This window comes from Mustela erminea, chromosome 20 (genome assembly GCF_009829155.1).
Source record: "Mustela erminea isolate mMusErm1 chromosome 20, mMusErm1.Pri, whole genome shotgun sequence".
NCBI lineage: Eukaryota > Metazoa > Chordata > Mammalia > Carnivora > Mustelidae > Mustela > Mustela erminea.
In genome coordinates this window covers 2,111,534-2,123,626 of record NC_045633.1, presented here as the reverse complement: position 1 = coordinate 2,123,626, position 12,093 = coordinate 2,111,534, and the positions used below count along the sequence as shown (strand labels likewise).

General features: G+C 62.2%; 1 protein-coding gene across 3 annotated transcripts in view; it reads left to right on the top strand.

The window, feature by feature from the left end:
* Window positions 1-7,686, top strand: part of KIAA0556 (KIAA0556 ortholog) — a 172,712-nt gene extending 165,026 nt beyond the window's left edge. Inside the window, exons 23-30 of one of the 3 annotated variants that reach the window (XM_032328072.1) lie at window positions 162-226; window positions 1,076-1,186; window positions 2,887-3,026; window positions 4,616-4,717; window positions 5,177-5,337; window positions 5,423-5,511; window positions 6,078-6,515; window positions 6,546-7,686. In XM_032328072.1, coding sequence (XP_032183963.1) covers window positions 162-226; window positions 1,076-1,186; window positions 2,887-3,026; window positions 4,616-4,717; window positions 5,177-5,337; window positions 5,423-5,511; window positions 6,078-6,136 — 727 coding nt within the window. In that variant the 3' untranslated portion in view covers window positions 6,137-6,515; window positions 6,546-7,686. The other 2 variants (XM_032328073.1, XM_032328074.1) reach the window with 2 other exon arrangements.
* The last annotated feature ends 4,407 nt before the right edge of the window (window positions 7,687-12,093 follow it).

Below are 12,093 nucleotides of genomic sequence, written 5' to 3'. Positions count from 1 at the left end.
GGTCAAGAGCGGACTCCAGAACAGACAAGGTCAGTCCCCGCTGCCAGGGAGCCCCCCCCACCCGCCGCGTCCTCATGTAGTGTGCCGCCGGGGGAATAACTGACCAGCCATCGAGGCCACTGAGACCTTCCGCTTCCTGGTGCTGTTTTGTGTCTTTTTAGGCTTGACTCGCAAAGCCTGGAGCGGGCGACCCTGGACTACGAGGCGCCGCTGATGCCCTGCGGCTGTATCCTTCTCCCACCTGTCCGCGCGTCCCGGGACCCCAGGAGAGGGCTCGGCCCTTGTGGTAGTGTTGGGGTTCCGGCAGGCCGTGGCCACGGTGCTGGGGCGCCGCGCCGGGAAACCCGGGGGAGGATGGACGGCTTCCCGGGGCCTCGGGCTCACTGAGCACCGCTGCGGCGGGGGGCGGGGACATGGTTCCAGACCCCGCCCCCTGGTCAGCCGGCTGGCTGAGGTGTGCACTGAGGTTTCCAGAGGCAGCACCCAGGACTCCAGCTGGGAGAGGCCAGAGAAGCTGGAGCTCTCCCCAGGGACGGAACTGGGGGCTGTCCTTGGAGGCGAGCCAGGGGGAGAGGAACGTAGAAGTTAGGATAGCCCCAGTTTGCTGGTCCTTTCCCGGGCCTGGCACTGTCACCGTGCATTTGTAACTCCGTCCTCCCCCAGCCCAGTGCGGGGGCGCTGCGAGCACCCCCACGTCACAGCTGAGAACACAGAGGCCCAGAGAGGTTAAGGGACTTGTCCAAGTCCACAGAGCCGGGAAGGGGCCAGGCAGGTGAGTGAACACGAGCATCCTGGCTCTCCGGCAGCCTGTTCTGGACACAGTGCCCGTGGCGGTGATAGTGCCCAGCTTTTAATTCTTAAAGCACGCACATACATAGTTAAAATTCAAGACAGTTGGATGCCACGTATATTCTGTTGGGCTTCAGTCTCCATGAGAGTGTAAAAAAAAAAAAATGATGTTTTCCTTTTATTCATCTGTAGAAGCCCCTGAAAGTACAGCCCTGTGTTATCTTTGTCGCTGTTTTGCTTTGTTCTTGGAAAATTAAGCCTGTTTTTCCTTAATAACATCCCCTAGTCATTTTCCAGTTGCAACTCCTGACCAGCTGGGGTGATCCCTATTATATTGGTCTCACGGGCCTGGAGCTGTATGATGAGCGGGGAGAAAAGATCCCTCTGTCGGAAAACAGTATCCTTTTGAGGCAGACGGGGACTCTACCCCAGCAGAAGGGTGCGCGGGAGGGTGCAGAGAAGGACAGGAAGTGTCCTTGTAGGAGCCAGACCCTGGGATAAAAACACCAGTGGGCTCTGCTCCGGGTCAGATGCTGACCCCTGGGAGGGTGGGCACAGCCATGGGCAGCTCCCAGCCCCTGCTGAGGTGTCCATGGCAGGAGTCCTGCGGCCCAGGGATTTGGGAGAGGATAACCAGATGCACCCCGTCCCCGAGAACTACAAGTACTTTGGCAAGTTCTAAAGGCTCTGGCAAGGCCTGCAGGGAGCCTCCAGTGGCGCTGTATTCAACCCAGAGTGTCCTGAATTTCCTGACTACGGACCCATTTGTTCATGGAACGCCCCCCACCAGATTTTGCAAACTGCTAGCTCACTGAGTTTTTCAATATTTTAGCTTAGTTGCTAATATTTTTTTAAAAATCAGGGAGTTTCATGGGAAAACCTTCAGTCTTCAGCTACTCTTGAGAAATTAGTGACAGCCATACACAGTGATCATGGCTAGACCTGAGTATCCCCCGCCCGTCTGCCCCAACATGTCCTTACTGCCTGCTACCAGGCCCCCAAAACAAATTGCTAATATTGACTGAGGGCTCACTCTGTGAGGGCGTGTCCCATGGTGCCTCCTTTGCTTGTGAAGGTGAGTGCATTTGTCCCCCTTTTACACGTGAGGAACGAAGAGATGTTAAGTAACCTGCCCAAGGTCACGCAGCATGTGAGCCTAGAGCGGGGAGTTTAGCTCTACAGACCATTGTCTGACCACTGAACTGTCAGGCTTCTTCTTTTGATGTCACCTGCCTGAGCCCTCTGGGCCCTTGCCCTGTGATCCCCAACCCACCACAGGGTCCCACCAGAGCAGGTCTAACCCCAGAGCTTGTCTTGTACCCATCTGGGGTCCCTGCGGTCCCTCTGGATCCTTTTCTGCCTTCCCCTGGTGACACCATCCTCCTGGCCTGGGGTAAGTGATTCCTGGTGGTTTTGATGGTTATTAGTGAGTCGTCAGAGGGACAAGGCTTGTTCATTTTCACCGAGCCTGTTCACATCCGTTCTGGGACGCGGAGGTTTTTATACCCATTTCGCAGATGAGGAAGCAGGCCCCGAGTTGTTCTGTGACTTGCCTCAGACCTCACAGGTTGGAAGGCAGAGCCACAGCTGGAACTGGTTGGTCCAGATCCGTGATGATGTCCAGCGCTCGAGTAGCCATCACTGGGGTCAGGCTGTCCCCGTGCGGTCAGGCTCCCCGCAGTGTGTCCAGTCCCTGTCTGGTCCCCCCATGCCAAAGCCGTATCCAGCCATCCCTCAGCCCCTTCGCCAAAGGAAAAAACCTTCGAAGTTTGCCCTCCACTCCCCAGAGTGCCAGCCACAAATTTGTTCCTGCCTCGAGACGGCTCTCTTTCCAGCCGACTGTCTGCCTGGCCGCCCCCCCCCACCCCTCCCTGGCGCTGGCCACCTGCCCCCCACCAGCCTCGGCGCTCATTTTCCCCGGAATGGCTCACGCGGCTGTCACTCTCCCGGCGGCCCCGAGCAGCAGACGGCCGTTCTGCCCAACAGCCCCCGCGTCCTTTGAGCCACGCCGTCAGCGCGAGGAGGCTGGTGGCCAGGAGAGTGACGTGCGGCGCCTGTCACACTGCTTTGGGTTATGACAGCTTAGAGGCTCCGCAGATATTGCCGCCTTCCCCGACAGCGTGAACTCCCTGGAGGGCGTGTGCGGGGACGTCCGGACCCCCGACAAGCTCATCGACCAAGTGAATGACACCAGCGATGGCCGGCACATGTGGCTGGCCCCCATCCTGCCCGGCCTGGTGAGTTCATGGGGGCCCTTTGTGTCCTTGGTCTCGGGGACATGTCTTTCTTCCAGGGCAGGCTATCCAACGCATCAGAATGCCTGCGGGCTCTCAGGAAGACGCAGGTCTTCGCTGACACGTCTTGACGAGCCCCCTCTCGGCCCCAGAGAGAAGGGCCTGCAGGGGACCCCGGAGACCCCGTGCGGCAGGCGTCCGTCGGTCATCACGGGCAGCCCCGTCCCCTGGCTGCATCCCCTGTCCCTGCCCCTCCTTGAGGTCACCAGGCACTGGACCCTGTCCTGGCCCTGTCTCTGGCCTATCAGCTCTTGGGGTGACTCAGTTTCCCAGATCTCAGACCCTCCAGCTGCTACTTGTCCCTTGGGGGCCTAAGGGGGTGCTCCGTCCCCCTGGGCCTGGCGATGTTGGTCAAGAGAGAGGAGACAGGCCGGGTGGAGACGAGGTTCTAGCCCCGCCCCAGCCAGATGCTGGGTAGAGGAGTGCAGCAGGCCCTAGGGCATGAGTGTGACTGGCAGAGTGTCCCCTTTCCCTCCGTGTGACTGCCCAGGAAGACAGGGAGGGCACTTTCCTCTCCAAACATTGAAAGGAGCAGCATCAGCAGCTCTGCATGGGAGGTTGCCCAGTGTCTCCGTCCCCGAGCCCCGAGTGTCCAGCAGCTCCCCTGAGACCGGGCCCCACCTGTCTATGGCCATCTTGAGCTCGGCCAGCAGGTGGTTACCGTCATCTGTCACGTGACTCGGTGAGAGGCAGTGTCTGCAGCTGTCACTCTCTCCGCTGGACTCAGACATTTGTACCTGCTTGAGCCCCTTTACTATTTCCACGGTGCAGCCGGAAGGCCGGTCCAGCTGCAGCACCCCACCCCTGTGATCCCCAATGTCCTCCGGGGCCTGGGGCGGAACTGAGCCCGCAGCCCGCGGCCGACACTGAAAGCTCCTTGCTTTCTTCCGTCTTGCCAGGAGCCCCCTACTGTGGGGGAGTGTGTTGGGGTGGCGGGGGGGCGGGGGGGGAACGGACAAGCCGCCAGCCTCACCTTACTAGCTGATTCTGCCACTGATCCGGACAACCCCCTCCCCACTCCCCCTGCAGAGGTTCAAAGACACAGGCTGGAAATTACCCAGCAGCACCTTCGGGGCCTATCTGCTGTGCTGCTCATTTACAACCCGAGAAAGGACAGATCGGGGTCAAGGCGGTGCTGACCGCCCGGGGAACAGCGCTCCTTGACTCTGCGGGGGGTGGGCCTGCCCCCTCGGCCCAGGGAAGCCCCGCGCGGGGTTTCTGGCTGGACCCCCGGGAGAGGGAGGGGCGCACCAATGCTCTGCGGGGATTTAAATCAGGGCCACGCCAGGCCCAAGGAAACAGGCCTCCCAGAGCCAGTCGGCGGATTGTTGCGAATGCAGCCACACGTGACCGGACTCAAGATGGGCTTCCAGGAGAGGGAAGGCAGCGGGAACCCCACGCGCTGTGGCCCCCCCAGCTGCCTGGGTGCCGCCTCCAGCGTCCACCGGGCTCACCCCTGCCTGCACCCCGCGCCCCCCTCCCGGCGCCTGTTTCCAAACATGCCTGTTCTCCTGAGTTCCCGTCTCCGACAGGTGAACCGGGTTTATGTGATTTTCGATCTGCCCACCACCGTGTCAATGATCAAACTGTGGAATTACGCGAAAACGCCCCATCGAGGGGTGAAAGAGTTCGGCGTGAGTACTTATCAGCTGGGTTTTTCGAGATAATTGTGCTCGTTGGTAATTAGGCTGCTGGCAATTACCATTTGTCGCAGTTGGGTTTGCTTCTCTCTGTTGCCACCTTAGACACAAATGCCTGGTGCTCCGAGGCAGGGAAATTCACCACCCCACCGTGAACCCCAGACCTGCCCCTGGTGATGTGAATCACCCCCTGAAAACCAGAAAGTGGCCTTTCTTTCATCTTTTCTTTTCCAAGCCTCTTGGTCTAGGGCGGTCCTTCCCTCTGGGAGGCGACTCTAGGGCAGGGTGCGGGAGGCCCCCGGGGGCCGATCCCCGGTTCCGAGGGCCTGAGATCCCAGCACAGGCCAGGCTTGCTGGTGAGGCTCCCAGTGGTAACTCGCTTTGCCCAAGGCCACGGGAGGGAAGGGGGGACCTCTTGGCCCCACGACACAGCCCCTACTCTGTGTCCGCCAGCTCCTGGTGGACGACTTGCTTGTGTACAATGGGGTCCTGGCCATGGTGGGCCATTTGGTGGGGGGCATCCTGCCCACGTGCGAGCCCACGGTGCCCTACCACACCATCCTCTTCACCGAGGACACGGACATCTGCCGCCAGGAGCGACACACCGCCATCAGGTAAGCCGGGCCGTGGCCTCGCCTCACTGTCCCTAACGAGGACGGACAGCAAGGGTCGAGCCTTCCGCCTTCTCCCTCCCGGCAGCGATCAGGTGGAGGACCAGGACGTCCAGATGATGAATGAAAATCAGGTCATCACTGACTCGAAAAGGAAGCAGAGCCTGGCTGACCAAGGTCAGTTTCGCTGCCCCGCCCAGTGTCGCCTGCGGGACTCCAGGCTGTGTAGACAAGGAGCTGGCGGCGTCCCACACCCACACCCAGCCCTGCCTGCCCCTCGGACCCCTCTTCTCTCCCCGGGGGGCTGCGGGGGCAGAACAGGTGCCCTTCCTGAAGCCACCTGTAGCTCGCTGTGGCTTCTTGGGAGCCAGGCTTCGGAGTGCAGGCGGGAAAGGCTGCTAAGGGCAGACGTCCCGTATGGAAGGGGTTGTCCTGTGCCGCGGGGAAGCAGTGGAGGATGCCCGGGGTGAGGGCTTCCCAGAGGAGGTGCTGTTCGAGCTGCACCCTAAGACGTATGGGGACTTGGCCGGGCAGAGGGAACAGCATGGCAGAGCCTGCTGCGGGGGTGCGGGGCGGGGAGGGCGGCCACGGGTCAGCGTGCCCGGGGCGGGGCTCAGGGGCGGTGCCCTGGGCCGGCAGTGCAGGCAGCTTGGACCTCCCCAGCCTCCTGCAAGCCCAGGTGTGGGGCTGCCCTCAGGGACCGCGGCTGGGTGATGGCGCCTCTCTGTCCTCTCTCTCGACAGCCTTACGCCCCAAAACGTGCATAAGCGAAAAGGAGATAGCGCGACGGTGGCGGTGCTGACCCGCGGAGGAGGGAGCGCTGGTCCCAGCCAGCGGCGGCCTCTGTCACCCGCCCCGACCCAGCACCTGTGTCTTCCGCCCCTGTCCTCAGCCTTGGCAGCCTGGACTCCAGGGGCTGGACGAGGGGAGTGAGAGCCGACTTGGGTGACATGGCCTCCCTCTGCTCCTCCGGGGTGCGCTCCCAGGAGCCCCAGCTTGGTGCCTCCTGCAGGCTCCAGCAGAGCAGGGCCCCAGGCACCAACGCCTGTGCCCACAAACCCACTGGGCCACCTCAGGCTGGGACGGTGAGGTGGCCTGGGGGGGCCTCCCCTCCCTGCAGAGCGTGGCCACCCAGGGCCGAGCGGGACGGTGGGGAGGGGGCCTCAGCCACCAACCCCAACGTGGTGGGGGGCACCAGGGAAGGCCCCAAGTGCAGGTGCAAATAGCTCCCCTCCCCGCCGCATCCCTGCCTCATCTGGGGGCTGGTGGAGCCGGCTTAGAGGGTGGGGTTGTTCCCTGGTGCCGTGGGAGTCTAGCCAGGACTGCTGCGGCCCCTTGCCTTAACCCAGGCGAGGACGGACCGCCCAGGGATGTGTGTGTCGCGGAGGGAAGAGAGGGAGCCGTGTGCAGGATGGGCGGTGGGCAGCTTCACACCCCAGACGGCCAGCAGGGCTGCAGGCCGAGGACCAGGCCCCCAACCTCGCCCTCGAGCCCCAGGGTCCACCTCCCCTTCCATGGGAACTAGTCTGGGGGCGGGCGGCCCCTCCCTCTGGTCTGAGCTCGGGCTCCTCCTGCTCGATGCGCCGGTTCCTCCGTTGCTCAGTTGTCGGAGCAGGTGCCCTTGCAGTCACGCCGAGAGGTGACTGTTGCCCAGGCCCCCTCCCCCGCAGCAGCTTCCCCTCCAGTTGGAAATGTGCCCCGCACCCCCAGCCGAGTGAAGCTCAGAACGTATCTATTTCCATCGATGTAACAAGCTCGGATCAGGGATCTAATTGGTTTCCCAGTGGTGGGTAATTTCTCGTTGCAAATATTAATCCGCTGTCTTCCTGGCGCCCGCCCGGCCCCACCGCAGTGCTGTACTCCAAGTAGGTTCCTATGCAACCGAGAGCCCGGCAAATACTTTTATGAGCTTTGCAGCTTCGGCGGAGCAGCTATGCAAATGTGCTTTTCATTTGGAGCGTGGGGCCGATGGGAAGATAAGGAACCGTTTCTCCCGCAGAAGATCCATCATCTCTGTAGCTTCCAGGGCCCCTGGCTTCCGTGCTCACCTCCCAGACGTGGCCTCTGGGCTCCCAGAAGAGCTGAGGCCCGGGGGAACAGGGGGCTGATCAAGCTCTTAGGGACTGAAGCCGGTGCCGCCACTTAAAGGCAGCCCGGCTGTCTGTCCCCACACGAGGCTGGGGCACAGGTCAGACCCCCACTGGCTCCCAGAAGCCCCACTGCTCTTGATAATGACTGTGGCGCCATGCCATTGAGGAGGGGAAGAAAGCTGTACAGGCATTAACTGTAAAATAAATTCTATTTTTTTTCTCCTGCAAAATCAATAAAAGATGTTATTAAGACTGTGGGCCGATGTGCTGGATTTGGGGTCAGGCAGAGGAGGCCCGTGCTGCCTCCCAGAATGGAGGCAGAGGTCACTGGAGGCTGGTGGGAGGTCACGGGGCCCAGTCCCCTCTCTGAGCTTCCTTTTCCCCACCCGCAGAGGGGTTATGATCGGGGGCGATGCAGTCATTAGTTCGTGTCCGCCACCGTCTCACTGAGCCCGTGTCACAACCCTTCTAGGCACTATTAGGGTCCTCCCTTCACAGATGAGAGAATTGAGGCCCAGAGAGGTTGAGTAACTTGCCCAAGTCACGCCGTTTCGGAAGCCATTAGTGTACACATCCCGGGGTGACCACAGGAGCGCTGAGACAAGGTGAAATCCCTTGGGTCTTTGGCCCTGGGGTTTCCCTTAGGCTTACATGGATCCTAGCAGCCGAGCCCCCAGATGCCCAATTCCTGGGCCACTCCCCAGCTTCCTTCAGAGGTGAGCATGGGCGTCTGGGTGCATCAGCCCTGGGGAGGGAAGAGGGTTCACTTGGCAGGGGCGGGGGCGCCAGTTCTGGGGTACAGCTCACCGGGGTAAGCAAGCGGGCCCTTCAGAAACCCCATCTCTCTCCTCTGTCCCAGGCAAAGGGGAGAGTCGCGCGGGCCCCCGGTGTTGGCGAGCCTCCCCAACGTCCCTCCGTGGTGGCATCTCTGGGCCAGCCCCGGAGCTGCGGGAGGGCAGGCAAGGCCATTCAGTATTCCTTGCGTGGGCTGGGAGGCCCGGCGGAGCAGCCCAGCTTCGGGGCCGTGATCCGCCTCCCAGCCCCCAGCCAGAGCCCTGGTCTGCAGTCCAGGGGCAAAGCCGGCCCAGGAGGACCTGGTCAGCAGCACAGAGCATGTCCCTTCTGGGGCACAGTGGGATTCAGCGACAATGTCCCAGAGTTACCAGACCTTCAAGGATTTTAAGAAAAGCCAGAAATGCAGGTGTTTTATCTATTTTTAATGGGAAATCTCACTTGTAAATGTTGGCTCAACTAGACCAGGCAAACACAAGTGAGCCAAACCAGTGACCAAGCCCACATAACCCCGGCATCTCCTCCCTGCCTGGCCCCCCCCACCAGCCTGTGGCTCCCGGAACGCCCCAGAGCTGGTTCCTCCCTGGGAAGTCAGAGGAGGGAAGGCATCGTTCCTGGGCCCTCAGACCCCCGGGGCACAAAGGCAGGGCTCGGGTGCGGTGACCTCGGCATGCGGGAGGTGGCAGTCCTCACCCCACACGTTGGCCCTGGGCAGGAATTACCCGAAACTGTAACTGTCCCGTCCCGCTGGTGGGATGGGGTGGGTGGGCACAGGCTGGCACCCGGTTTGGGGTTCTGCCCCAGGCCACAGCTGACGAGGGGGCTAGGGAAGAGCGGCCTCTGGCCTCTGTCCCTGGGGAGACCCGCTTCCTCTGTCCAGCAGCGGGAAGGACCTGCTTCTGTGTGTGTGTGTGTGCGTTCGTTGGTCTCCAGACAGTCCTGCACAGGTGCCATGACCGCAGAAGGCCCCCGATGGTCCCCCGGAGCCTGCTGAGGCTGTCACTGCACTCTGACAGGTGGCCGTTGCCCCAGCCCTCTGCCTGTTTGCCGCCACATCCTCAGCTCCCAACCCGCCTAAAACCCCCTCCAAAGGAGTGTCTGGTGACTCAGCCCACTTAGATCCGGCTGACTGTAGGGGTCTGGACAACCCCCCGTTTCTCTCCAAGAGCGGGCAGCTCCTGTCCCCATCACTCATGGCCCCTCTGTCTCGGGCCCTGCCTGTGTCCCCCACCCAGTCACCTGCACAGCCCAGGCGGCCTTGGAGTGTGCCCAGGTGTGTGCATCTGGCAGGGGTGGGGCTGTGCTCCTGGCCATAGGGCCCCAGCTGTGCACACTGAGGCTTTCATAACAAAACCGTGTCCTTGGGGCTGAGCTGGGGCTCCCAGCCCCGTACCCGGGCTCCCCGCGAGAGAAACCCGCACCCCCTTCCCCTGGCCCCTGCTGACCTTCAGGGCGACCTCCCAGCGTCCGCTGGCTCCTTGGGCCCCAAGGGGCACCGGCCTTAGGAGCACTGGTGGAGGGCTCAGCCTCTGCTCTTTCATTCTCCCCACCGCTCGCCTCTCTCTGCAGCCCACCCTGTACGCCCAGGCCGCCCACACTCACTCTGGCCATTTCCAGGTTTGGGGGGGATCAGGAGGGCCCGAGAATGGGTGGGGGGGCGGGCTTGGTGCAGGGACTTGCGAGCTCAGCCTCCTGTGGTGGAACTGCTCCCACACAGAAGCCCCTTCCCACTCCCCCTGGCATCCCAGGGAGCCCCCAGCCCCCCTCGGCCCAGCCCCCTCCTGGCAGAGGCCCACTCCCCTGCCAGGGCTTCCCCATAGGTGGAGGCTTCGCTGGTGTCAGCCCAGGATGAAATGTGTCCCAAAAGCTATTACCGGGGTGTCGTGGGCTGGGCAGTGCCAGGGACAGGGCAGAGGTCCCGCGCCGGGATTTCCTGTCTGTCCGGGCAGTAAATCCCCACACGGAGGAGATTGGGTTTTCCTCATGACTGATGGTCCCTGGCTGGGCTGTTGGTCCTCAGTCCCGCAGCGGGGCCGTCCACCCGTGTGGCGGTGCGATCTGTTCCCTGGCCACGGCCCCAGAGTGAGGGGTGAGTGGCGCTAAACTGCAGCCTGCCCCCCTCAAGCCATGTGCCCCGGGGCGGCGGCGCCTGTGGTTGGAGGTCAGGCGCTTTTCTAACTCATCCGCTCAGAGGACATTCCCCCGATTCCTGCCATGGCCCCAAGTGGCCCGCCATGCCCCCGTCTGTGCAGCATCAAAGCCCAGACAGGAGCCTCAGAGAACAGCCAGCCTAGCCCTGGTGTGCCTCGTGCCTTCACCCATCCCCAGCCGGCATGGGGGAGGGTTAGCTCATCCCTGGTACCCCCCGCGGCCTGAGCCCCCCACGGTCACCTGCCGCAGCCCCCTCTCTGTTCACCCTGCCTCTGCCCTGCACCCCATCTCCCAGGCCTTGGCCCGACACAGCCAGGAGGAACTTGCCATGTCCTCCTCTGAAAATCCTCCTGCCTGTGGTTCCCTGTGGCCTTCCAGGTGAAGGCCACACTCCTGGCCATCACCTGCAGACCCCACAGGCTCCAGCCCCTGAAGACCAATGGCTCAGAAGCAGACGTCATGCCCTCACCTCAAGCTCCAAGTGCTGTGTCCTGTCACAACCAACACCCAACATTCCTCTTCAACCCCAGGGCCTTTGAACATGCTATGGCTTCTACCCATACTCCCTTGCTGCTTCCTTCAGTCCCTGCTGGCCCTTCCTGAGAGGCCCAGCCTCTCCATCCCAGCATGAATCGGGCCTTCTCTGGGCTTGTTTACATAGCACTCCTCCCGCTTGGAAGTGGTAGTTTTTTGTTGTTGGAATGATTTGAGTCATCTCTGTCTCTTCGCTGGAATACAAACTCCGTGAAGGTGAGGACTGTGTCCTCCTGACCCACCATGGCGGGGCCCCTGCACTGTCGCGCATGGCCCGCGGGAGCCCTCCCCTCCGTGAGAGGTTCATGGACGAACGGGACCCACCTTGGGTCTGTGGCAGTCTCGGGATTTGAACTAACTCCACGGCCTCTAACACCTTCCTCGGTCCTCACCTCCTCCCAGGGGACAAGCCCCCCCAGTGCGAAGGGAAGCCCATGAATCAAGCTGACGCTTCCGTTCCCTACAGAGACAAGTGTGTGGCCAGGAGAGGCTGGCTTTGGTGAGGGTGGCGGGGACGAGTGCTCCTCACAGCCACCAGCCAAAGAGGCAGGTCAGCTCTATGACTTCCTGAGGCCTGGGCCTGCCCATTAGCCCTGGGCTGGGGCCCCCACGGCTCCCCCTGGGAAGAGGGGGCTATGTGAGCCAACAAGAAGGCACACCCCCACGGCAGGCCCCCAAGCCCGCACAAGCCCGTCCATGTCCCGGACCAGCTGGGAGCCCGTGCTCGGGGCCAGCGGGCGCGCACATAGCACCAAGCGCCAACGCAGGCGTGTCGGGGTTGACGTGGACACAGGAGCCCGGGGAGCGTGGATGCGGGGACGCTGGGTGGGGGCACCCAGACACCTCCTGCCTTCAGCCCGTGTGGTCTTCCCTCCTCCCTGCGTGAAGACCACCCTCCCAGGGACACTCAGCAGGAGCCGCTGGGACCAGGCCTCGGGCCGGCCAGACAAAGCTTCCTTTCCCCTCGCCGGCAGCCTTCTCGCCGCTGGCTCTGCGGGACGGGAAGACAGCTGGGGCTCACCCTCTCTGCCCGACAGGTGCCCAGAGGGACAGGAGGACCGATGGATGGACGGATCAGGGGGTTAGAAAGGCCTTCAGTGGGCCGTCCGCATACCGTAACCACATACCACTTGCACGATTATTTATTGAGTATTTTTCTTCAAACCAGTTCTTTGTCTTTTTACTTAAATGC